We start from the raw sequence: 27998 nt of genomic DNA on the forward strand, positions 1-27998 counted from the left end.
TCCACGTAATTCCAGAGTGAAATGAAGATAAAGAATTACTGTGGTTTATTTTTTTTTTCTTAAGGTTAGACTTAAAAGTCCAAGCTACTGCTGGAACTGAGGGGAGCCATTAACATAGGTGCTTCACAGTTTCTGACCAGGGAAGTGACAAAGTAGTTGTTTGTGTTGTATAAGAATAAGCAAGCATGTTCAATCTAGTGCTGTATGTGGCTGTTGATTTGTTAACTAATGTGTCATACAGCATACTTCATGACAGTCCTCTAATCTCTGGCATTAGCTGCCAGTGAGTTTCAAGATAGAGTTGTGGGCACTGAGGACCGCATGGACTTTGACAAAGAGTTTTTATTCTTCTGAGCTCAATGCTTTGCATTATTACTTGATTAGCAGAAGCACTCAAGCTGGAATCACTGCTCATCCAGAACCTATAGATGAGCTGTGTAAGGCTTTCTCTGTGCAGATTTCTCAGTCTTAGACTTGTTTTGGTGCTTCTCTCTGCTCCAACCCAACTAAAAGGTCTTTATTCTTTCATGGATTATGGAAAAACATGGGAGACCTAATACTGTTGTTGCTAAGAAAATAATAATTAGGCTGATATTATGTTCGTTTGCTGTTTAAAATGACTTGAAAAGCGCATAATAGGTCTGTCGCTCTGTAATACTTAAAGGTCAAGTTATCCTTTTGTTCTCTTTTTGAAAATGTTGAACAACTGCAGGAGCTGAAGTTTAGAATAAATACACCTTAATTGAGAAGGTGGGGAGAAAACAAATCAACATTAAGTAGTTTATAATCCATTTTCTGAAGGTTGTTCTAAACAAATTTTAAACACCTACGTAAAGAGCTTTGAGAATTATTTAAAATGTGTTCTCTCTCAGATTTTCTGGTATCTTAGCTTAAGCTTTCCTAATTTCAAGGATGCTAGTGAAGGGAACTGAGGGGTTGTTGCTAACACTGGCTGGATCTCCCATTCCCTAGATCTGAAGTGTATTTGACTGTGTTATGAAGGTTCAGAGTGAATAATTCGTAGTTTTATTCATGTCTTGGTAACACAGGAAAAGGGTTACCTAGTACATTCACTTACACTGTTTCTCTTCAAGAAAAACATCTCAAGCAGTCTGTGGAATTAAGAACAATGTTCAAGGGGGCTCTCAGCTAGAGGCAAGGCAGGTGGGGTGCTCGATCCCCCCTGCTTATGCATAAACAGAAAATTTACTACTTGCCATGTGTGTTGTGTGAGGGTTTTTTAATAGTTCTAATATGTGGCTGATAGACTTTTCCAGTTTGTTATCACTTAATATTGCTGTGACAACTCAGTAATTCATAAGGGAGAGTTAAAGAATTTGGAAGGTTCCTGAGATACTTAGCAGGTAGAGACAAGAAGCCACAACCTGTGATCATCCAGTCTTCCATTTTATACTCAGTTTTTTACAAGTCATTTTAGGAATTCTTATGGGCTAAAGGAATATGTGTGTGTCTATAATGCACAGTGCTACAAATGAGAACACGTATCTCTTTGGTGGGATCATATTTTATCCCCCTTTTCTGTGCTGCTTCCCCCCCACCCCCAGCAGCTTTTTTAGTATTATTCCCAAGATAATTTCAGAAGTGTGTGTGTTAACTACTGGATGCTGTTCCCCTAAGAGCAAAAGATAGTGCTGCATTTTTAACAGTTAAAGATCTTTTGAATTTTTGTGTAAAAAAAAAAAAAAAAAATCCAAAGAGAAAAATTTCATGTGTAGTGCGCCTTAGCTCCAATGGCATTTTCCTTAGTTATGCTTTCTGTGGAAGATACGGTTTCTGTAACTGCTTCTTCAGGGGCAAATAACAGATAATCCTTTTGCTATAGAGGAGTGTATTTATCTAATAGATAATTAAAAATCCTCTAGAGATCTGTTTGCAGGAGATTTAACTGAATATTCTTTTTCGTTTATTTGGATAACATAAATATCCAGGAATTAATAAGAAAACTGGTTACAAGATTTTTGCACTGGATAGTACAACTGTTGTCATTACTGAGTGCAGCTGGACAGGCAGGCTAGGACTTCTGAAGATGCTGCAGTGGTCTTGTTTGTGCTGCACCATGAAAATGCAAATGAGAGGTTTTTTAATGTAAAAGCTGAGCTGCCCTTTAATGCAAGTTAAAAAATAATTGCATATGCTTCTTTCTGAGCATACTGCATTGATGGTGCTCTGTGCTAGATTGTACTTCAGTCATTGTACGACTTTTGTACTTCAGGCATCTTTTTAGATCAGACCAGTTGTAATATTAAGTATATGTGGACTAATGAAGCTGGAGCAGCAGGTCAAAAATAAGTCCTTCTGGTAAACTATGCAGATGATGGCTGCTGGCAGGACGTCGCAAACTGGGTTATATTCAAATACAGTCTTGCAATCTCAAGTGGGGTGACTTTTTTTTTTCTGTGTGTGTGTGAGAATTTCTGGGTTGTCTCTCTTTAAAGTCTGTGGACCTCTTCAGAGCCAAGCTTTTCTTTATAATTGGATCTGGGAATACTGGCCATTGTTATTAAGTACACAATCTAATACAAGCTAGCACAAGAAGTTTTTGTTAGAATGGCATGTTCTTACCTCTCTTCTTCAGTGAAGAAAGACACAGACTGATAAAAACTCCAGTAGCCGGAAGCTGGGAACAAACGCTGGTTTTTTTTTCATCTTTTGGATGAAGGCATCCTAGGAAAATGTGAATAGGCTGAGTGGCACTGGGGAAACTGATGAAAAGTGAGACATGGTGAGAGGGCTGCTGGGGAGACAGGCAGACAGCTGAGCTGTGTCACGGGAGAGGGAGGAGAACAGCCTGAAGTCCTGCGCAAAGGGAAAGGGTACTACTGGTGTGGTGACTCGGGCAGCATGTTGTTGGTTTTGGGTTGTGTGTTTGGTTTTTTTTAAGTTTTAAATTCATCTGTAGATCATGTCTCTTAAAATAAGTTTCTTTGCTCAACTCCCCCATCAAAATCAAGTTTGACAGGTGTTATAATGCAAGTCTTCTACTTAATGATCTTCGTCACTTAAATTAGCATTTTCTGTAGTAGTCAACATATTCAACATATAATCAATACACATTGATACTAGTAGTGAGGTCCAGCATTAATTACACTAGTAGAGTTCACTAGCTAAAGAACTGAAATCTGTTTACCTGCTGTACCTGCTTTTCTTAAAGGCACAGTCAGGCCATGTCACTTTAATTTACTAGTTCAATGATGTGTTCACTTTCACTGGAGGAACCAATTCTCTTAAGGTGAAAAAGCTTTTTTCTTTTTTTACCCTCAGGAAAGGAAAATGAGGATATGCTATACTTGTTCTGAAATCTTGAAGGATTTGGAGATATAACCTACTGTTAACATTGCTACTTTTAGATAACTTAATTGGTTTCAAGTTTTGCGAACATACCGTCTTAAATTACAAGCACATCTAAGATTTTGTATGACTTTCGTACGCTTTGCTAGTTTAAAAATTCCATGTAGATTTTTAAAAAAAGTTATTAAATGCACCAGTGATACTGGATTAAGAAACAAACCCTCAAAAATCAGAGGAACATATTACATACTGAAACAGGAACAGCTTAAGTGTGGGTAATGCAAACTTTCTTCTGAGTTAGTTAAAATAAAAAACCACCATTGTTTAGTTGTAGATCAACATATATAGTAGTTATCAATAGAAAAAATATACTTTGTAGTTGAAAAGTTAAAATCAGTTTAAGTTGATGGGAGGGTTAACTTGCAGTTTGTCTTAAAATCAGTGATTTTAAGTCATAGTGAGTAAAAGGCAGCAGAAGAATACGAACTTCATAGAGAAGTGAGATGCTTCAGTTGCACAGTGTCATGGTTCAGGGGGTTGCAACATGGGGTAAGTTGATGCTTAAAGCTGTTCCAGCCGGTGTCTCCAAATTCACTCAGGATAGCACCAATGAAACATCTGTGTCTATGGTTTTTAATCTGCAGAGGTAAAAGCACTGGAAAAACTGGATGTTGGAAACTTCTGTGAAACAGGTGGAAGTGCAGGTCAGTGAGGTTGAGCTGCCATTGCTCACCCAGCCTCTGTAGGGAGTTTGAGTGGCTGAACAGTGTTAGCCCGTTATGTTATCATTAAAAAAACCTCAGTCTGCTGGGGTACTCTGCACTGGTGCTGAATATGCTTTATTATGTTAGTAACTACCTTTACAATTAAATATTGTCGTATCACAAACAAATTACTGCATGTATATGCATTAACAAAGCTTTTAATCTCTTAAGTCATCTGTCTTTTACAAAACAGTTTGTTTTTCCAAAGTGCTGTTCCAACTGTCTGATAGGGCTTCTGTGACAGAATGTGAGTGAAGAATGAAATCAATATGCTACTCTTCAAACACAGAGAAAACTGGTATGGACATGGAAAGAACATGGAAAGAATAGGAGTTTTCCAATGCTAGTAGTGCTTTACAGATTTCAAGGAGGACAAGTGTGTGTTTGAGTATATATCACCATACTAAGGACTAACCAGAACACAGCATTATGGAAAATTTGAACTGTGGTACGTTGATATGTAGGTACCCCTGCTGCAGAATGAGTGTTTTGTGCTAGGGTGCTGCATGAACAGAATAAAGACTCTACTCCCCAAATAGCCTGTTTAATAGCTGCCTGTGGTTGCTGCATGATTGGCAAGCTGATCTATCTAGATCCTCTTTCTGACAGTGACTAGTAGCAGATGCTCTGAAGAAAAAGTACAAGAAATAGAGTAGCACCCTTTTTCCCAGTAATGATAGATTTAGGGAATTCAGGATAATTCAGATGGAACATATTTCATGTTTAACAGGAGCAGATAGATCTATCTTCTGACCGATTTTTTTTTTTTGCATGATACGTTATGGTGTCTGCCACATTCTTTGACAACAATTTGTGATATACAATTTGTTGTACACAAATCTGCATAGGTGTGGCTATTTTGTTTCACCTGTTGCTTGAGCATCTCCTGTTTGTGTCCTGAGGAGTTGGAAATAATCATGCTGGAATATGTATACCAATATTAGATGGTCACTTGTCTGTGACATAGGCTTTTAAAATATTTAATAATCATATAGCCCACTTCTAATTCATTATCCAAATGCTTTTGACGTATCATGTCTATATATAGTGGTGCTATCGGTACAAAAATGAAATGGGGACATGCAGAAAGAGAAACTAAGGAACAGTAGCATTCAAGTTCTAACGTGGATGAATGTGAGAAATTAATTTAGACAATTACAGAGCAATATTATGCTTTTAATTTCATTGAATGAGTTGACCTACATGCTAGGGTGGTGTTATCGTCTTGGATAATTGTGTCCAAAGCTTTATGTGCTTGTGGATGAATTTGTCAGAATCTTATTTGGCCTATTTTCTTTCTGAATAAAATTTAACACATTGATTCTGTTCATGATTTGTAAGAAATTATTTGAGTAAATATCTCTTACTTGGCATTCATGTGTCACTGATAGTATGTAGCCCTTTATGCATAAAAGCTCGGAGTCCTATAACAATAAGCCTACAGTGACCAATTCTTGGCTCAGTTTAAATGAGAGAAAAGCATCTTTTTGTGGTACATAACTTTTTTATATTTTGCCACATAACTGTCTTGAAATAGTTTGTGTTCACACCAGGTATATAAAGAATGATTAGTTCCCCTTTCATTTAGCAGGTGGCATCTGACTCTTCTATTTTTGTTATTAAGGTGCCTTGAGGGCATTAGGTTGAAACTTAGCTAGTGAATTATTTGGCTGATTTTTGCACTGTGGCTGAATATGCTGTTTGAGCAGTTGCTACCCCTAGGTGCTCGTTTCTGCATCTTCACCCTGCTGGTGCAAGCTTCTGCATGGCTGCGTGATGAACTGGATAGAGGACTGATTTAGGTAAAATATGACCCAGCCAAAATAGTTATGTTTTGGTCTTGTTGATTCAGGTGACAGTACAAGTGCTTATGCTGGCAGAATTCAAAGTCTGAAACCACCAGAGTGAGCTCCTAAGCACCTGCAGGGAGGCTTAAAGCAGAGGAGTCTCTCTAGAGACTTCAGTTTTGACATCTTTGAGCTAAATAACTTGGGGATAATCCTAGTCAATGTAATGCTGTTTTCAAAAATAGTGAGATGGCTACCTGATTCCTGGTCATACGTTCTAAACATCCGGGATTTTGTCTACCTCTTACTTTTCTTAAGTGTTGTTTGTACTGTGGTGAAAATGTAGCTGCAGACCACAGAAGAATAAAATTATTTCAGAGAGAAGACATGAGAGAAAATGGACTGTGCAGTTACTGGGCATGAATTTGCAATTAGTAGTACAGTTTGCTTTAAATGTTCAGCACAGTCAGGAAAAAGAAGTAGGAAGTAAACTTTCCCTCTGTCTCAAATGAAAATTAACTTGGATGGATTCAGGAGTCTGCTTGCTTGCCACTGAGGTGTCTTTGTTCTCAGTCAGTAACAGCACCATAAAACTTAGAAAAGCATAGCCTGTTTTCAGCACTCCTGCCGCCTCCTATATCAGTGTTGCTAACCAGGTGATTGGAAAATATTACTGCATTTTGATGTGAGCAAAGGGCTGGTAAGAGAAAGGGTTCGCTCTCCTTGTGTAGTGCTCCAAAAAATAACAGGCAAGTAGAGGGTAGCATGTCAAAGAGGTGGCCTGGGGAAGCTCCCCAGATTTCTTCTGAATTGTGTGGATGACTTAAGACACAAGACTAGATGTTTTAATGACTAGACAATCCATCCATGATTTAGGACGTGTATATGTGAACTTTTGCCCATATGGGTTCTCTCTGGGGCCCAAACGACTAACTCGCTGGATCTCCCTCAGCTCTGCGTGCTTAAAAATGTAAAAATAGACTTTTCTCTGCAGCCTGCCTATGAAAAATTTTGATGTAAACCTTTCAGTGGTCACTGCAATGCAATGAAGTGACCTTTCTTATGTTCAGAGACTGAAGGAGATCAAGTTTGCTTTCCTTTCAGCAGAGTCGCTAGCAGAGTCGCTAGTCCAAGTGTGGGCCTTGGGCTTGCTGTGCCCCAGTGCCGACCTGGAGGAGAGTGCTGTGCTGACAGAACTGCTGCTGCTCTCCTGATTCAAGGAAGGGATAACCTATTATAGCTGCTGCTTGTAGTCTGCTTGCCTTTCTGCCTCTGGCTTGTATGTGGGATCGCCACAGAGGTGAGGTGTTGTGGTTTAACCTCAGTCGGCAACGAAGCACCACACAGCTGCTTGCTCCCGCTCTCCCTCCCACCCCCTCCCCCCCAGTGCGATGGGGGAGAGACTCTGAAGGGCACAAGTAAGAAAACTCTTGGGTTGAGATATGAACAGTTTAATGATTGAAATAAAATAAAATGAAAAGGAAAACAACAAAGAAAGAAACAAAACCCAGGAAAAACAAGTGATGCAACTGCTCACCACCTGCCGACTGACGGCCAGCCCATCCCTGAGCAGTGATCACTGCCCCCCGGCCAGCTCCCCCCATTTTATATACTGAGCATGATGTCATATGGTATGGAATAGCCCTTTGGCCAGTTGGGGTCAGCTGTCCTGGCTGTGCTCCCTCCCAGCTTCTTGTGCGCTTCCTTGCTGGCAGAGTATGGGAAGCTGAAAAGTCCTTGACTTGGTATAAGCACTGCTTAGCAACAACTAAAACATCAGTGTGTTATCACCATTATTCTCATGCTAAATCCAAAACATAGCACTGTACCAGCTACTAGGAAGAAAATTAACTCTATCCCAGCTGAAACCAGGACATGAAGTGTTGAAAGAGAACTGATGCTTCATCAGGGTCTCAGGGGGCTGCCTTCCCCATGGCATTATACAGGCAGCATCTGCGGTGCGTTTTTGAGAATTCTCGGGGCTGATGAGTTTCAAAAGATACAAGGCCACGAAAAAAAGTATGAGTTTCTGTTTGTGTAAGTTTAATGAACCCTTACTAAAGGTTCGGTGCATAGACTCCGACCTGTTTCACTTCAAGTGTCAGGTATGTTTGAACTTTAAGTGAAACATTATCTAACACGTCTGGATTTTTTCCCTCAAGAGGCCCTGAGTCTCCAAATATTTTCTGGGATGCGAGTCCTTTATTCAGGTTTTTCATGACTAGATTTTGACAACTTTTGGCTGTGACACTTTTAGTGTCTTAGAGCAAGTAGCAAGGCTGGATTCAGCCCATCATGTGAGGGGGTGAATGTGTCTGTATGCCCTGGAGCTAGCTGCCCTTAAGGGACGCGTTTACTAAAATGAACTACTAGCAAGTGGAGATGTTCTGGTGTCTAGCATGGGGAGATGAGGGGAAGTGTGTATCAAGTCTCAAATAGGTGCACTTGAGGAAAAAGGATTGATAATGAGCTAGTGGTTTTTGCCCTGCTCCCCTTTTTTAATGACCCCTTTAAAAATTAAATAGGGAAGATAAACTGCTGGAAGGGGAACTTGCTCACCTCAAGTGAAAAAGGGAAAGGCAACGTCTGCATCCTGAATGGACTGAAATCACTAGCTATATTAGGAGCAAAATTGTATTTAGGTGAGTACCCTCAAATACTAGGATTTCTTTTTCCTGACTGCAAGATTTGGCAGATTTAATCAAGAGAAACAATTGTACAGTGAAGCTGATTAGACACAGCTGTCAAATCCACTAAGTAAGCACTTTTAATGAAAAATTACCTTTTTCTTTTCATTTTGCGTATGTATTTGGAAAAGAAAGGAATTTATTAGTTGGCATGGTGGAAGGGATAAGATACACAACTATATATTTCTATATTATGGTTATTACCTATTACAAATTCACTAAATCTAAAAGATGCTGCTGGACATTGTCCATCTCCACTCCATCCCTGTGTGTATGAATGTTTTGGCAGAGTCTCCTGTAAACAGGATGTGGAGCTGTCAGAGCCCTGTTTGACTGCAGTTGTTGGCGTTTTGGAAAGTGTATGGACAAATTCTAGCTGCTTGTATCGTGTGTACACGTGCACAACCTTCCTCCTTTTCTTCTCCTGATATGCTATTAATTTAATCTCTGTGAACTTGATCCCAAAGACTAAATACTCTGGATTAAACACAGCATGTAATACTACCTTTTGTTTTTTGCCACTGCTGTGTTACTTTTCCTGTGATGTTAATCTTGAATTGTTTGGAATAGCCTTAGAGCTGACTAGTTACTCTGTGTTTCTTGGTAGTGCTATATGAACAATGCATTAATGATGCCTTACTATGCATGTTATTCCAGTTTTGAAAAAACAAGCATTGTTCTGATGCAGAGTTGAGACAGACCCTGGTTTATAAACCCTCCTGAAATGGAGACACACTTCAGTGGAGAATCTTTAAATGGGATGCTTGAATGGTCTTTTCCTAAGTAAATAAATATTGCCTCTTACTTAGTTTCAAGAAACATGGCACACAGCTGCTCTTTACTCCTTGTTATAAAATAACGGGCCATTTGCTGACTGAAGCAAGCTATTGGCATTATTGCTAGCAGCTGCTGAACTCTTAGCGTTAACTTAAACAGCTCATAAATGTTAATCGCGTTGCAGTTTTGTCAGAGCTTGTCTGCACATCCCAGAGGCACTAGCTAATATGTCATACTTTTTTTCACATGAACTGATGACATTTCTAGCAGAGATTCCAAATAGTAACTTCATAATTCAGTAATTTTATTGTGCTGGCTGAAGTTTCTTCAAAACTGCACTTTTAACTATAGCTTCACTAGTACTGGTATAGCATAGCTTTATTTAGATGTGTTTCAGTAGGCTCAAAGCTGCTGAGCATGCGGTGGAGTGAGTACACAGTCAAAGGGAATACGCTGTCTGCTTATTGACCTGTTGTTAGGAGATCTGTGACAAAGTCAAATCCAAATCTAAACTGAACAAAATCTGTTCCGTTTAACCTGGGCTTTGGTTTAAAGTCACTTTCATATTGTAATGGTCTTGCTGCTATACAAGTGTGAAAAGTTTGCAGGAAATGTAAGGATTGCTGTAGAAATGTGTGTTAAGTTACCTGCATAATAAGCAATTAAATAATGTGCTGTGGCCTTTTAACAGTCCCTCCCACTCTTCAGCCAGTGGGAATGTGTTCTTAAAAACAAGACAAAGCTCCCAAACAAACTAATCCTTTCCTTCCTTCAGGTCAGATTCTGCTAGTGTTCTCTGTAGAAAACACTGGTAAGGTCCCAGAATCTGTTTTTGAGCCTGTCAAAATGATTGTAAATATAGCACTAATGAAAGCATAGATAATGAAGTAAAAGCTGCTGTATTATTGTAGGAGTTTAACTCTTTTGATTTTAATCATTGTGAAGGTCAGAAGGAGGACAGTGTTGTTGCTAGTGCATGCCATATAGAGAAATTATGCTTACTGCATCTAAAATCCGTTCTCTCATCCTTACTTTTATGTGAGCATCCAGTGGAACTTTTTCTCTCTACGGCAGTGGTATTATATTTTTACTAGAACTGCACTTCATGCCTAGAGGCTATACTCCCTACCAAACTAGTCGAAATTGCAGTTAGTCTAGGTTTCTGGTATCGGCTTGTGAACACAGGCAAACCTAACTACAACTACTTTTCCCATACAAAGCTATATACTCTCTACTGTGTATTTGGATGGTGCTTTGGTTGTGTGCCTGTATGATGTTCCTCTTCAGGGTTCTTCGCTGGCTGCTTGCAGAGGAATTTCTGTCCCTGAAGATATGTGCAGGACAGGGACAAGTATTGCAGACTGATGCTAAATGGATCCTATCCTGTAAGGTGGGGGGTCCCAACTTCAGCTGGAACCTCGTGGGCTTTACAAGATAGAGCTCATGCAAGGAAGAATCATTTAGAGTATGGAAGACCATAAACAGGTCTGGGTTTTTGTGGTGGTTAAAGTATCAAACCAAAGATGCGTAAGGCTAGCACTACTACATACAGAAATCTGTGAGCAAGGGTTTGATCTGAAAACATTCAGTCATCTTATTTCCAAGGACAAGAATAAATGTCACACTCTTCTTCAAGTAGGTGGATGTGAGAATTTGTTTCTGGACTTGCTTCTAAAAGCCTGGAGAAAGATTGGATAGTACATGATCTAGTAGTTTTTGGTTAGAAATGAAACCGAAAACTCTCTGGGAAAGTAGGGGGGACTCCAGATTGTGTGTGTGTGTGGTTAAATTATAATTGCATGACTGATGTTTTGGGAAAGGCATAATTGTAAAAAGAATTTTGGATTTTTTAAAAAACTTTTGAGATCACTTATTTGTAAAGAAGTGATGTAGTTCGCTAGAGAAAGTATGACCATCCAACTATCAGTTCTGGTCACCTCTTTTTCAGTGCTTTTCAGTGGGTTTCTAGTTGTCGGTTTTTGTTGGGTTTTTGTTGTTGTTTTTTCCTCCTTCAAAAGGTCCACCTAAAAATTCTACTGTTGCCCTTTAATTCTGTCCCATCTAAATGCATGTCTCACGCAGCAGATCGAGACAGCTTGCTGAGATTAGATACTACTTCAAATATCGAGTGGTACTTCAATGAAAAAAGAAAGAAGAAAAACTCTAAACTGATTGAATATCTCAGTGACGACTATACGTGCCGTGTTTTGAGTCTGAAAGTAACTTGTGCTGCATTCTTAAATTGACAGAAGAGAAGCATACTAAAATGATGGAGTTCAAGAAATGAGTTAAGAAAATAGTGACCTGAATTTTGGTTCTCTTCAAAATTCTGATCCAAAAATACCTTACTGTGGCTGCACTCTAAGTTAAAACTTAGGGGTTTTTTGACCATATGTGTATCTTTGGGCTTTGGTGTGAATTGGATGCTGATGAAAAGCATAAATGACTGATGAAAGTTGTCTGACACATGTAGAAAGCTGTGTACCTGACAAATCTTGGCTAATGCCATGGTCCTAAGGCTGATCTTGGAGATCAGTCTCTGGACCAAAATGTGAGATGGACAAAGAAATTAATGCTCCTGAGTAAGAAGCTTTTATTGGTTTTGTTCGATAATTCTGTAACCCTACTGAAAAGTCTGAATGGACAACCTAAATGTTGTTCCAAATCTCTTATTGTTCTAAGTCTCTGAGCAAAGGAATAAATTGATCTTAAACATGAGGTCCTCCATTCAAGGATTTGACTTTGGATTTGTAGAAGTTTTCAAGAAAGCAATAGTTAAAGGAGCTGGCAGAACTTAGCAGCAGTGTATGGTGTACACTGTTAAGCATTTCTTTGCAGCTGTACAGTTTGAAACCCAAATAGGCTAGTGAACTGTCAAAGAAGTGCTTGCCTATCCAGGTAGGGAGGTACGTCACCAGTACCATATTGTGTGACTCATGAGTAGGAAAAGACACTCAAGTTTATTAGGGAGTAACTTGTGTGTTAGTAGATAATTTGTGTGGGGAGAAGGAAAGTGGTGAAGAACTGAAATATTAAAAGGTGCAAAAGAAAGGTTGTCAAATGTCAAAAGTACTAATTACTCTCTCTCCCCCGACTTCTCTTGCAGACCTTCAAGTGCTGACCACCTCCGTCTATTAAGTTATTATAAACTTTTGCTGCTCTGCGAACATACAAAGATGTCTCGCAGCCCTGATGCTAAGGAAGACCCTGTGGAATGCCCCCTCTGCATGGAGCCTCTGGAAATTGATGACATCAACTTCTTCCCTTGCACCTGTGGCTACCAAATCTGTCGTTTCTGTTGGCATCGTATCCGCACTGATGAGAATGGACTTTGTCCTGCTTGCAGAAAGGTAAATATCCTGGAACAGCGGCTTGTCTTGCACATATCACAAGGCTCTTGCATTGTCTTGGTACCAAAGACATCCTTTTCCTTTGGGGAAACATTAATCTAGTCATGGCCTAGATCAAGGGTGAGGTGTTGGATCTTTCAGATTCTATCTGCATATGTGTTAAAGCTGTTGTGCAACGGCTAGTCTTGGTTTGTTAAGTTCAGAACTGGATTAATAGGGGAAGCTGTGGATCAGAACTAAGGCATGCTGATGCTGGGAGAACTGCCAAAAAGAAAAAAAATCCTTTGAGTTGGGGTGCTTGTGCATTGACGAAGTCTTTTCAGGAAGGACAGTGAGGATTCCAGCATGAGGGGTTTGCTGAGGGCCAAGGTTCAGCTAAACTAGCAGAACTGTCTGAGGCAAGCTTATAAAGCACCTGCTTGTTTTGTTTGTGGCACTGGAGCTTTTAATCCATAGTTTTCTGGACACTAAACATGTAAAACCTTTGGAAAATATATCCAATGGTGTTAAACTTTAAAGCATTTCATGGGCTAAGTATGGGCTAAAATCTGGGCTAAGTCTGCTTGTTTAGTATTCTGATCTTGTTGCCAAATGCTTAAAGGTAGTACTTTGAGAGTCACGCTTAATTTTCCTTGTCTCTTAATTGATGTCTGCCTGATACTTTGGTTGGCCACAACTATAAACTTCAGCTTCACTAAGTTGCCTGTTTTTTCCTTTGAATTATTTTCCTTCTCCTTCTAGTGTTTTGCTTAACCTCATTATTTCCTTATCTTCAGTGTTTAATAAAATTATTTCTCAATATCTTCTTCTCTTTAATGACTTCCTTGATTGTAACTTTCTTGCCTGGCCTTCCTCTTTTTGTAATCACAGCTATTTGTCCCCTCTTTCTCCTGCTATTTAATCGTGATCCTATCCTCAGTTAATGCTTTTGTTGGCTTCCTGTCTCATATTACAGCTCTCTTTTCAGACCCCAAGTAATCTTACTTGGTCTCACTATCTTTATTCACTGCCACAGCTTTCTATAAGCACTTCCAGTCATATTTTGTTGCTGCTCTTTTGGGCTTTGGCTACACTAGAGCTGTCACTGCTAATCTGTGTTTGGACACCTCTGCAAGCCTGAAGGCTATCCCACAACAACATACATTTGTTAATAAATGGTGCGAATTTGCCACGATATTTGAGCAGTATGTTCTACAAGGAAGATCCACCTGTCGTCAGCCAAATCAGTTTCCACATGTGATACCTGCTGTAGATGACACATGCTGTATAGTAATTTTCATAGTACAAGGAAATTTCTACTCTTCTGGTACAACGTGACATTTCTGGAATTTCCTTGTCTGTGTAAGTTGCTTTATCTACCTGGATTTATTACACTACTTTTTACCAACAATGATTAGGTTCATCTCTGTTCATTATTGGAAGTTTATGGAATATATCTGAAAAATCACAGAAGCAGCATGCTATTCACTGCCTCTGGGTATCTGAATTCTTTGAAATACGGATACTGCCACAGCTGAACTTTTTAATGTGGAATAATCTGGTGTATGATTGGATGTGCAAATATTTTGCTGAATTGGATACAGTTTGCTTGGAAAAACAGTTTCGGGAGAAAAGCTGGAATGAGTGCTACAATCAGAATGAAGCACACCAGCCATTCCGGGAGAAGAAGGAAACCTCTTCTTTTCACAATGGATGAGGATTATGTTCTTGATACTTTCTTCATCCGTGGACTGCAAGATGTTCTTGAGTAGAGTAGCAGCTGTATCGCTGGATTGTAGGAAGTTTGCATGGAGGAGGCTGAGGAGTACACTCCTTTCATGACACAGACAATGACACTGTGGTGCAGAGACCCCATCAGGAATAAGTCACTCCGAGCTACACGGGTGATGGAGGCATCAAATAGGTCTGAAGAAGCCACCTTTTGAAGTCCCCTGTTTGCTGGACCGTCGGAACCAGGTATGTATTCTTGTGTGCAGTGGGCCTAAATAGTTCCTATCTGTGCGTAGTAAGGTTTCTGGGGAAAAGATCTAAGCAGTTTTCTAATTCATATCTACTATGGCGTGTATTGGTTGTGACCACTTAAAATGCTGAAGTGCAGAAAATGGCAAAGCAACAAAATTTTTGCAGGAAAGTTTATAGTAGGTACTATGGTTTCAACAGGTACATCATGTTTATAATGTGTATACCGGTACAGGATACTTACTGCAAAATGGACTGTGAATAAACATATATTAAAGCGAGGCTGAGTATGTTATGCACAATTATATAATAGAAAGCTGCTGTTTGTGCCAATGGTATTGAATGCAATGCGAGTTCTCCAGTGGTTTGATCGCTAGTCTGTGGAGAGGAGCAATGAAGAAGTTCCCTTTCCAGGGATTTTGGTTGAAAGGTTTGGGGGAGATTTTGGAAAAGTCTATGATAAAATAGTTTGGCTATACACTAATGGCACCTATGCTATTAGTTTGATAGATTTTAACTGTCCATTGCATATATACCATTATTTTCCTAAGCTTCTCTAATTTACTTCTAACTGAAAAGATGTTAGCTTGCAGTTTTTTCTGCCAAGTAAAAATACTTCTACATGCTTGAAGTGTTATATAGCTTAACATTTGCATGTGCAGAATATGTTCACATAGTTGCAGTCAATTGAGTTAATGTGTCTTAAGTTTCCTCCAGTTAGTAGCAGTAGTAGACAAACGTTTGCTTTGTTTTGATTTGTGAAAGTAAGGTGCTAGTATGAATTTAACTTGAATGCTGGTTGGAAACTAGTCTTAACACATTAAAAGCTTTCTAAACTTTGTCTGACTCTTCTGAAATAGATGTTGTTTCTGTTTTAATTCATTAACTACAAAAAGTACATCCTTAAAGAATAGAACTGACCTGCTTTGAGTTCCTGATGCCCTTCAGAATTGTAGGTGTAGTCGATTGTAAGATGCTAAGCAAGCCATCCTGTTTTCTCCAGTCAATTGATTTCTTAACTGTGAGTGAAATAGCTGCTAACTAGTCAAATTAGAATGAAAACATGCTGTCCTCAAAAAAAGACTTCTGTAGCCAAAAGCTGATTTACAGGTCACCAGCCTGTCTTGTTCTGGTTGTAAAGCCACTGATTTTTATCTTTGCAGTGATTTTTCTTTTTTCTTTAAAATTCAGCGGCCTAGGTACTGTTTGTCATATGAATAATACATACCATTTCAGTTGCTTGTGTTGCTTTAATAGAGCAAAGCACTCTCAGACCTTAGTGTCAGTTGTTGCAATTTTTAAATCCAACAATAAAAAAGCCTAGCTCCTTCATGTTTCTTAATTGTTTTGCCCTTCCACCAAATAATATAACTTGATACACAGCTGTTCCTGTGGTGTGGCTGTGCCTTGTTCTCCAGGTCTTTGACTTAGCGAGCTTTATTCCTCCTGGCACCTTGTCTTAGAGATGGAGAGAAATAGTAAGCTGCTGCATTTATGACCAAGAAACTAACATGTTTTAAGCATGTTTTTATCCATGTTTCTCCTACTCCTACTTCTGTGTAAAAGGAACACCTGGTCTTAAGGCACAGTCTCCAGATGTCAGTTGTTTCCTCTGGTGCTTTTAATCCCACAACTGAGTAGTTTGGTGCAACAATTAGTATTTAGAAATATATAGGAAACTGGTATTTTTTTTTATTCTTGATAAAAGTAGTGTGGTGTATACTATGCATAAACCTTATTGACTTTCTCTGTATTTCTCATTTCAGAACCTATTCGGTAGCAAGGCAACAACTGGGAAATGTTGGTACATCCATTGTGTGGAAGGAATGTGACCCATCTGGGAATGACAGAAGCAAAGTGCTTGATAAATCCCAGCTCAGCTTTCAACAATTGGGAAAATGTGGGGGAAAAAAGTCTGAAAGAAAACAAAACTTAAATGACAAGACAAATTAGTCAGGAAGACTGAGAATTCGTCAAGGTCCATCTCTGATTAAAGAAATGAGACTACAGAGGAGACATTTGAACTTTTGTTGAAGTTCTTGTAGGACTACCAGCAACTTGCAGTTTGTGTAAACAAAATCTGGTCATTTTCCATGTTGGCACATCTTGTTCAAGTGCCTTCCATGGTTTTTGCTGAAGAGGATTTGTATAACTTAAGCGGAGGGTGTCAGCTAAACTTAGTCAGTAAATCAGTGATGTTGACATTTCTTAATGTCTTGCATCTGAAAATACATAAATGATGATAACACTGATGTAGCTCCTCTCCTTGGATCTCAAATCCTCTACCAGCTTAAGGAATCACTGATAGTAGGTTAAACAAGTATCTTATGCGTCTTGGGGGGGGGGAAGAAGTGGCCATGTCAGTAGCATTGCCACTTTAGCTGTGCAAGACCTGAGAGCTTCTGGTACCTGTGGCCATACCCCTATTTTGTAGGGTTGGACAGAGAGTAAACAACAGATGAAATGGTACTGTGTGATACACCAGAAGTCAATCCACCTTGCTTGGCTTTCAGAGCCATGTTCCACCAGCCTTCCCTGCATGCGTTCTGTCTGTAATTGAACTATCATCTGAGTTCATGAACTTCAACACTGTGGGAAGCAATCACTCTGAAGATGAAATAATTTATTGTCCTATTTGTAGGCTGACTTTATGTCCTTATTTGAAAGGAACAGGATTTCTAATACTTACTGTTTTTTTTAGAATTAGCTTCTGAAATGTTGATGCTGTGCTTACTTGCCTTCCTCCCTCCTTAAATGTGCAATATCTGTTATCTGTCATCATGCCACACATTATATATAGATAGGAAAATCATCTATTGCTTCTTAGGATTGGGTTTCTGACTTATTCTTGGGATTCAGGAGGTGCACACACACTCATTTGCAGGTCCTGCAAGTCAGGATATCCAACTAGTCATATTCCTTAGAAGCATTAAACATGTCATAAGTGATAAACATACATATGAAACATTTTATGTATAATACAGCTCTACAGTATCTAGCAAGAACTCTTGATGATTCTGTTGCTCAAACAAGTGCTGTTTTCCATCATGGCAGATCAACGGCTTCTACTTCTTAATGACTGAAATTCTTATTCAGGCAGTCTTGTACTTTCTGCTGAGATTTCTCTTCCCTGATTCTGAAGTTGCTGTTTAGTTGTGTGCCTCGGCAATTCTTGTGCTCTCCTGTACAAATACAAACTACTAGTTTTACTATGGACAAATAAATGTTCTGCTCAGGGTTATGCTTGAGCTACCTGGGATGTTTCCTGACCAATGTTCAGGACCTCCAGTAGCAAATAGCTGTACAGAGAAGGAACGTACTGTCTGACTTGCTTCTCATTTAGAATATGAACTGAATGTGACTATATTTGGCAAGAAAGATAGCTGATGAACTTTGGCACTGTTTGCTGTAGTTTTCTTGGACCTTCAGGAGCCTTACTGAACCTACTGAAAACCATGAATTCATTTCTTGCGCAGTACCAGAGCACTGCACACTTGCAAGCCTTGCCTTGTGTAGTATGTGATGTGGAGAAGGAATTAGTACGTGAAAGGATGGGTTGTAGGTATGATACTACATCACTTGATGTAGGGTGAGCCATTTTATTTTTGGAATTATATCTACCTTATACTGGTGCACTTGTTTTCTTCCCATTCCTACCTGAACTCAGCTTGACTGTGATAACTGAATTAACTCTCTCTTTGCCGAGCAGTCTTTCTCTTCCCTAAAACAAAACAATATCTATTCTTTAATTCTGCATGATCGACTAACACAGACTTTGAGAAGCTCTTCAAATAAGTGGAATGCCTTGCAGAATTATTCTGCATCTCTGAAGTCCTCATGTGTACATGTGTTAAGACTCAAGATAATCATTGGCTACAGCTAATCTTGAATGACCTTACTAACAGTTCATTGCTATTCATGAAGTACATTGTGAAATCTGTATAAGGTATTCAGTGTTACTTGTGAATAACATAACCGTACCATTTCTTAAAGTTTTACCTGTTCTTCAAGGGTAACATAAGTCCTTATTGTGTTTTCATGTTAAGGACTTAGTTGTGTACCTCTGGCTACTGCTAAAGTATCTTACAAGTTTAAATTCCTTTGTGATACTAAAAACATGTTCCAGAGGACTTGGTGTTTAACCATGAGATGCCATCTGCTGAAGTCAACTGCAGCATATTTTCAGAAGATGTCTCAAGTATAGCATAATGATGCTGAACTTTAAACTCTTTAAACTGTAAAATGGATCTTGTTTTGTTTGGGGCTGTACTCAGAAGACTGTTGGGTCTGAGCACTTGGTGGCTCTTACAGTAGCATCATGCAAGTGTAAGGAATATATGCTTTTAACCTAAACCTTATTTTCATCTGCTGCCGTAGATTTTTCTCAGGTCACTTAGTATGACAACTAGTTTTGTATTCTACCATTAACAGAGGACAGTCAGGAAAAGGTTAAATACATTTTTGTTAGACTTGCACACTGAAAACTTTGGTTATGGTAGTACAAGCAAAGAACTTATTTCAACATATTGGTGAGCTTAATTTCTTTATCTTAACTCTTTACCTTAATGCACATCTCCTGTACTCTTCTCATTTTTTACTTCGTCTCAGTGTTTACAAACACTTCTTTTTGTTTGAGAGATATTTTTATATACTTGCTTCTGTGCTTAGCATTGCTTTGTGTATAAAGTGTGAAATCTAACTTTTCAGTCTGAGAAAACTGAGACAGGTAAAGAATATGGGATTGCTTTGAGGAGTAATGTGGGGCAGAGGACAGCACACTATAGTCTACAGGACCAGGCGAAAATAGTGCCTTTGTAGTAATGCTCTGCATGAATAGAGCGATCTTTCTAGGTGACTCTGAGGACACTTTCACTTCTGCTAGATACTTTTGAGATTAAAATCTACAGTGTTATGTCTGTGTTTGAGGAGTTATCTGTAGATTATAATCCTGAGATTTAAAATGTGCCTTTGTCCAGGGAAGACAAAGCCCAAGTTTCAAACTGGTACACAAGCATGGTGAGAATACTATTAAATCAGTATGCAGTAACTGTATTGAAATCTGTCTCTTCACTAGGAGAAGTTAACCATGTAAAGATTGAGCCATGTAATGGTGTTACTGTCTTGAACTTGGTGGGCCACTGAAATTACATTTGTATTTTGATTTCTTATCTTGTTGTCTTTACTTTGTTAATACACTTAAGTATCCAAATCTGTATCAGCCAACTAAATATAAAGTGGATATGCAGGGCATGCTTTCACCCTGCTTACTATGCTATGTTAGTGAAATCTTAACAGGATGTGTTGGCTGTCATGCTGCAGCTGCTTGTAGTGTTACCAAACTGACTAGGCAGCTGGTTAGAATGTGGCTATTGCCAAATCGATATTGTCTATAAATAGGAGAAATGAAAATATGCAAGATGTTCACCTTTCCCAAAGGACTGAATATGCTACTTCTATAATGTGGGTGGCCATAACAATCAGAACAGTGTAACAGAAGAAAGAAATTTGTGCATTAAAACATCGGGATTAATGATTTTCAAACACGTTGTTTCTTATGCGGGTTGTTTTAAATTTTGTTATATTTAGCCATATCCAGAAGATCCAGCAGTGTACAAACCACTCTCCCAGGAAGAGCTGCAAAGGATAAAAAATGAAAAGAAACAGAAACAAAATGAGAGGAAACAGAAGATATCAGAAAATCGCAAACATTTGGCCAGTGTACGGGTTGTACAGAAGAACCTTGTCTTCGTGGTAGGGCTATCTCAGCGCCTAGCAGATCCAGAGGTGAGTGGTTCACACTTGCAGATCTTGCTCCTAACTTACTGTAAAGGAACCATTGGAATACCCTTGTGCCCACCCTTGTCTGTCTCCCTGATGGGTACAAAATGAAACAGCATTGCAAATGTTCACTGCTGCTGAGGCCCCCTCTTCTTAAGGGAACCTACTCGGCTTCCTCCTCCAAAATAACCTCAATAAGTGTTTATGTCTTTGCTTTTGGGAGTACGGATGCTCTATTTTTTTTGTTAAGGAAATTGTTCTTTGTATTTGTTTAAAAATGGGTTGTTATTAAGCTAAAAATAAGTTTAAGGATTTTTTTAGGTACTCATTTTCCTAGGCTGGATCTGCTGGCACTAGACAGCTGTGTCATGCACCACCAATTCTAAAATGGGAGCTTCGTTGGATTATAAGGAACAAATATAAAGTGTAGCACAAACCTGTAGGAACAGAAGAAAAAAGTCAACACTTGAAGTGTAACTAGAAAGGAGCATAAGGGTGATGTCAGTTGAGGGGGAAAAAAATTAGCAAGAGGAAGACCAAAGGAAGAGTTGGCTTGCTACTCTGCATCATCAAAAAGAAGCATTTCATTTGAGAAAACTGATTGTGTTTAAAATGTTTTATGTAATTCCATCATCAGTCAGCTGCAGGTGGCTAATGGAATTAGTGCGAATTAGTAAAAGTACCTTGAATTAGAATATGGAGGGAATGTACTACAGGATAAGATAGATGTCTTCAAAGCTACTATGCCAAGTTAAATTCACCTGATCGGACTAAATTGTCTGGAGAAATCTAAAATAGAAACTGCTGTTTCTGAGGACTCGCAGAGTATGGGCTGCATTTTGGTAGACTGGGAAAGAATAAATGTAAAAAGCTGCTTTTAGTGGAAGGAAAAAAAGGGAGAATATGAAGGGAAGAGAAAAATCAAAGGTAAACTGATCTGGCATATAACACAGTTTCTAGAAGAATATAGCAACAAGTATTTGCAAGCAACTGTCAACACTGGCTTGGTGCTATTTATTACCGAAAAATGTATTCCATTACTTTGACCAGCTAGAGGATCTGTGAGTAAGAGAATAGTATATACAGTTAATTTTTTAATATACACTGAATACTTGAAGTAATTAGAATTGGGTTTATTCTGGGGTTGTACTAGGTTTGGTGGTAGCAGTATTCACACTGACATACCAGAAGATAATGTGTACTTACGGAATGTTGCATGTAGCACCAAGATGACTTGATTTCCAAGAAACCTAGCCTGAAAGAGAGAGATGGGCTAAAAAAAAAAAGTATTCAGTATGTTTTACACTTAAGCAGGCAAGAAACTCCTGCACGAATAAAGATGATTTGGAAGGGGAGATTGGCTGCTATTTGCTGTTTCTGGAAATAGATCTGTGGTCATAATGGAGTACAGGTGGATCCACTTCTGTTGACATGCTTCTGTGAAAACTGTGAAGGCCATGCTGCCATATATTATCAGGAGTATAATCTGCAAGATACTTGAGGAAAACTCTTCCACTTTACTCAGGATTTTCAGTCTGCTCTGGAATGATGCCTGAGAATGGGTGTAGGATCTTTCAAGAGGGTGTAGATCGAGTGAAGAGTAGTCAGAAGAGACCAGTGATGAGTGACTGGTGGTCTGTACAACATGCCCTGTAGTTCTACAGGATGTTCCAAATGTGATTAATGCTGTTAGATCTTGAGGACATTGATGCTCCCTTGAGAAGGGAGAGGAGGTGGTTAGGTAAAGAAGTTCTTGGATCAGTACAGTTTAACTGTACTATCCAGTGTGAATATGAAGACGGAGCTGGGGAAACAAATCTTCTTTAACCTCTCAGGCTGTTGTCCAGAACTAGAAATACCCTTAGCTTATCTAGCTTCAATCTGAGTAGTCAGTATGTCTGCACCCCCTTTCATCACAGGAATAGAAAAAGAAAGTCTTTTGGTACTGAATGTGTCAGATATATTGCCAGTTCCATTGGCACACAGGTAACTGTTATTCAACAGAGTTGCTTAATATGCTAGACATGTTCTTGCTTTGCACAGGATAGCTAAATGGTGTGTTACTACTAACTGATACAGGGAAGGACAAGACGGGGTGTTTTGGTTTTGTTTTTTTTTCCTTCAGGAATGTGATATTCATTCATTTCAGCATGATGTTGATTCTGAAGCTTTTTTCCTTGCCTCTGGGAAGTGTCATGTATTGTCTTCCTGTACTTAGTCTGGTCTTCTGAAAACTTGAGGCTATCTTGAGCTAATTGGTTTACTCTCTTCTTCTTTGGAGTGGGGCAAGTGAGTCAGGATTCAGTGTTTTGTTTGTAGCAGTTAATATATCAGAATGCAAGTTTAAGGTGGTTATTTATTTTAAAATTTGAATGAATCTGATTTTTTTTTCCTCAAATTATAAAATACATACGTACAGGAGTATTTCATGCTGAATGGGATGTATCTTGCCAGGGTAGGGTTTGGGTAATCTGAGTACCGAAAGAAATTTAGAAAATACAACATAAAATGTGGAATATCCCTCACTTAAGTTGTTTACTGCAGTGGCAACGTACTCTGTATTGCAAGTAACCATGTTTTACTTGGAAAACAAATCTACATCTACATGCTGTCCTCTTCGTAGAAGAGACCTGTTTTTTATTAAAGGCTGTAGTTGCATAGTTACTCAGAATAATAAGTACAGCCCTGTATGAATTCACTTTCCAGTATACCACTTTAACTTTCTTTTCTTGTAGGTTTTGAAACGACCAGAATATTTTGGGAAGTTCGGTAAAATACATAAAGTTGTCATTAATAACAGCACATCATATGCAGGCTCACAGGTAAGTCAGAGGCCCTTGTGATTTTTTTTATTCCTTTAGAGAAAATACATGTGTGCACAGTGAATCTGGGGGCTCCCTATTTCTAATTAAGCAATAGGTTAAAGAATTAAAAAGAAAAAAAAAATACAGCATTGCAAAAATCAAATTACTCTTACTGAAGCATTGTCCATCTAGACTCTCAAAGTTGCAAGATGCAATGATGAAATGTAGAAAGATTAAAAAGTGGGAGACAGGATGAGAACCTTCAAAGTGGCAGCAATGTGGCATTTATTCACTAATCTGCATTTCAGGTATAAAATACCTTTAAGTATTTTTAGAACTTTCAAGCAATATTTTGATGCATTTCTTCTTTTCCCCATTCTTTATGCATCACATCTAAATTTTTATGAATTCTACCGTTTTTGTCAGTTTTCCTGTTAAAAACATCTAGCCATGAATATACCAGTTTATGAAGTGAGCTACTAAAAAAGCAACTTAATATTCAGATCTGTCTGAGGGGAAAAAAAAAAAAGGTATGTTTTCTTTCTAGGGTCCAAGTGCCAGTGCATATGTAACCTACATCCGGTCAGAAGATGCTCTCAGAGCCATACAGTGTGTCAATAATGTGGTGGTAGACGGCAGAACACTTAAGGTGGTAATATTTTTACATTCTTATGTATATGTGCTAGGACACTAATATCAGTGCATAGCATGAAACTTTATGTGTATGGATATGCATGTGTTGATGGACAAAAATGTCCAGTTTATTGGGTATTGGGTTTTGACCTATTTTCCTAGCATTAATCACAACATGGAAGGTTAGTGAGCTTCCAGCAGGCAATGTTTTAGGGGGTTAGCAGGCAACTTCTTAAAACAAAAGTTTGAGACAAAGAAAGAGATGCACCACCTCCCCCTTCCCACAGTGGCTTTTTTGCTGTATAGCTTAATAGCATAGTGTGAAAACCTGATTATTTGCTTTTACAGAGCATTTCTGTAGTCCAAACACCACACCTCTCAAAAGCTCCTTGGGAAATACAAGTTTTTTCCTTTTGGTATCTGTGTAAACAGGTATTCAGGCTGACTTGGCCAAATTGGTGGCTACAGAAAATCATCTAGTTAATATTAATTTCCTGATCCTGCTACAAAACATTAACCAGTTTCATGTAATACAAACTCATAACTACTTACTTGGCTTCTTATGACTATGAATGCATATATTTACTGAGGCTCTTATTTTGGTGTTTATTTAGGTTGGATGAAAATAGAAATAAACCCTAATTATCTAATCCTCAAGTACATATATTTCTTACAAATGGACATCCTAGTCCATCTGCATCAAAAAATGCATTATGATGGAACTCCAAATCTTGGGAAGGACTTTTTGTGTGGTTTAGGGTTTGTTTTGTTGTTTTTTTCAAATATAGCTTTTTTTTCGTATACTGTAAAAGGCATTCTTAACGTCCAGTACTTAAGTAATGATTTTTTTTTTCTTCAGGCATCATTAGGTACAACAAAATATTGCAGTTATTTTCTAAAAAATATGCAGTGTCCAAAACCAGACTGCATGTATCTACATGAGCTGGGAGATGAAGCAGCCAGTTTCACAAAAGAGGAAATGCAGGTAAGTAAAATGAATGGGAAACATGTGAAATGTGGCATGTATATATTTTATTGTATATAATTTAGTCTAATATGTGTATAATGTAGCCTTTTGCTGAATGTTATGGCAGAGATGAATTTTGAAATCCAAAAGGTGATTAACCGGTTGGATATTGAAGTGAACAGTTACTTAATTTTTTTCATTGCATGCTGCTTTTAAAGGCTGAAAAGTCCACTGAGTGTTCATGAGACAAAAAGATGAGTTCTTGGCTAAGAGTTTATCTCCAGATAACCTTGAGTTAGCTACTTGCCCATTGTTCATACCAATGCAAGGTAACATAGGTTATTTTAAATCTCTGTGAAAGAAGCTAGTGCAGATCTGGGTTTTCCTGTAGGTTTTCTATGTGTGACCAGTTATCATAGCTTAACTATTGTACTGTGATTTGACCATGCTATCTGAATTCTGATATCCCTTTTAGTCTGTGTAGGGTATAGAAATAAAACATTGAGCGTAACTGTAATAGAGCATAAATACTGATGTGGGGATTTTTTGACTTGCCTCAACATAAAAATGCTTATTATCTAGGGTAGAGAAGCAAGCAAATGGATAGTTTTACTTTCTCAAAGGTGATGCATTCTGAGGTCTTTTGGGTCTGGGTCTGTCCCTCTACATGAGCATATGGTAAAGCTTTTAAGCTTAATCTCAAGTATGCCAGCCTTTCATCCGTGCTGTAATTTTTGCATGTGGTCTGTCCATGAAGGAGGTGGTCTCCACCTTTAGTGCTAGCACAAATGTTGTACAAGTAGATTTTATTTCATGTGTTAGGGTGATGTAAGCCAGAGAATAAGGAAGAATGTCCATATCTGTTAGACATCTTTTCCACAAATCAGCAGTTATTTCTGAGGATTTCAGCTACATTTTCATAAATTAAAAAAAAATACCCTGCTGGTTCAGATGAATAGTCCCTGTAGTATATATTTTGTCACAGGTAATGACAATAGGAGGTAAAATTCAAGGAAAACTTGCAAACCAGGCCACCTTCCCTGTTCGTTTCCCTGTATTTCTCCCACTACCTAGATCTGTTGTTATACACGTTTGAGGGTATGTTCCTCTCTAGGCTTTTTAGTTTTTTATAGAGCTGTCGGCCATGAATTTATTTAATCCATTGTGAACCTGCTGATGCTGTCAACCCTGTAGTCTTTTGTGGCAGCAAGCCCCAGAAGTTCACCAGCTGTTTTGTAAAGTGCTTTCTTTTGCCTGTGTTAAACTGATCTCCAGTTAGTTTTGTCAAGTGTCCCCTAATCTTAGCATTGTAGTACTTGCTGAAAGCAAAAGCCTTATTCACCTTATCCATTGCCTTTGTGATGTTGTAAAACTTGATCTTGTCTCTATCAGCCTTCTCTCCAAATCACACAGTTTCTGGGCTTTTAAACTTCTTTGTAAAGCAGTTCCTCCCTTTCTGTGATAATTTCTGTTACCCTTCTCTGTACCTTCTAACTGTGTCCTCCTTGAGATGCAGAGGTCAGATGCATCATACTCATGATGTGGTGGAAGCAAGTTTAATATAGCAGTCCTCAATGTTTTGTGTGTGTGGGTTTTTTGGTGTTTTTTTGTGTGTGTTTTTGTTTTGGAGTTTTTTGTTTGTGTTTTGTTTTTTTGTTTTTGGTTTTTATTAAGTGCCCTTCCTAATGATGCCCAGCAGATATTTTTTTTGTGTTTGGTTGCCAGTGCATAATCACTTTCAGAGATCTGTTGGCAGTAACCTCAGTATCTGTTCTCTGAGCTGTAACAGCCAGCTTACAGATCGATAAGAGTGGTAGTATGGTTTAGGCTACTTTTCCCTTGGTATGTTACCTGACGTGTCTCTGGTGAAGCTTATTTGCCACCTTTTTGCCTGTTTGTGAGTTCTCTGGGGTTCTTTTGGAGTTCCTCGTTATCAACATGGCAGTTTACTACCCAAAGAGCTTGGTATTGTCAGCAAAGAACTTGCTCTTCACTCCTTTCTCATGCATGCCGATGGTGTTGTGTAAAATTGATGCCAGTCATCAGTCCTCATCACTTGCTTCTGCACCCTAAAAAAGTGACCAGTAAGTCTTACCTTTGCCTTTCTATCTTTGAACCAGCTTCAAGAATACAAGAACCTTTCCTCTATCTCAGGGCAGCTTCATAAATAACTTCTGGTGTGAAACCTTATCAAAGGCTTTTTTCAAAATTTTGTGGATTCCTCTTTATTTATGCTCATTGACTCTATTATAAAATGCCATTATGTTAGTGAAGTAGGATTCCTCTTTACAGAAGATGCTCAGATTCATTCCTAGCAGATTGTGTTTATCCATTAACTTCTATCTTTTTCCCCTTTTTTTTTAAAAGATATTTTTTAAGATAGACTTTATAATCTTAGGAGGGATGGAGGTTGAACTCAGTCTGTAGTTACAGGATCTTTTCTACAGCCCTTTTTGTAGGAGTCAATGGCAATCTGTCAGTCCTCTGGCCTAACTGCCAGTTAAAATTGATAGGCTACATACCTTGGCCAGGAATTCAATTTCACATATGAGTTCCTTCAGAAGTCTTGAGTGGATTATACTTGATCTCGGTGACTTAAATGAATCTTCATTTCCTGTTCCTTGTTACATTCCTTAAACTTTCTTCTTGATTTCGTATTACTTTCTTGGAAGTCATTGGAAATTACACAACTACTGAAAAGCGCATTGTGCTTTCAGTGCACCAGCTTTCTGGAGTTTGGGTTAGTGTCAATGAATTTACAGGTCCATTTAATGAGATTGAATGTTCATTGTCACAGACTTTGATTCTCTATTTAAAAAAAAATAAAACTGTCAATGGATGAACTTATATTCTAGGTTCAATAATTGTTAATAGAGCTAAACATTGTGACAAACTGAAAAGAACTGGTAGAACTCCAGGGAGTCTCTGCAAGTGAAGCTGGGAATTTAGGTAAGGTTGGAGATTCTAAGTTTGGCCTCTGGATTTCTTGTTATAAATTTTAAAGCACGATTACTGCAAGCTCCTATATAAGATACAGGATATAGTTCTTGTTTCTTTCTTACATTTATGTGACAGGTAAGTGAGCTTAGGACTGGCCTGATGTTCCTGGCCATGATGTTCAGTCTTTTGCCACTGAAGTCTTAAGCAAGATGAGATATCCAGGGAGGTTTCTTCTTTCTCAGT

General features: G+C 38.5%; 1 protein-coding gene across 9 annotated transcripts in view; it reads left to right on the forward strand.

The window, feature by feature from the left end:
• Nucleotides 1-27998, forward strand: part of CNOT4 (CCR4-NOT transcription complex subunit 4) — a 90025-nt gene that overhangs the window by 32464 nt on the left and 29563 nt on the right. For all 9 annotated transcript variants that reach the window (XM_072866592.1, XM_072866528.1, XM_072866518.1 and 6 more), the window contains 5 exons: nt 12431-12674; nt 20220-20417; nt 23147-23233; nt 23763-23864; nt 24708-24833. In XM_072866592.1, coding sequence (XP_072722693.1) covers nt 12501-12674; nt 20220-20417; nt 23147-23233; nt 23763-23864; nt 24708-24833 — 687 coding nt within the window. In that variant the 5' untranslated portion in view covers nt 12431-12500. The remainder of the gene's footprint in view (nt 1-12430; nt 12675-20219; nt 20418-23146; nt 23234-23762; nt 23865-24707; nt 24834-27998) is intronic.

Source organism: Ciconia boyciana, chromosome 1, assembly GCF_034638445.1.
Source record: "Ciconia boyciana chromosome 1, ASM3463844v1, whole genome shotgun sequence".
NCBI classification, from domain to species: domain Eukaryota; kingdom Metazoa; phylum Chordata; class Aves; order Ciconiiformes; family Ciconiidae; genus Ciconia; species Ciconia boyciana.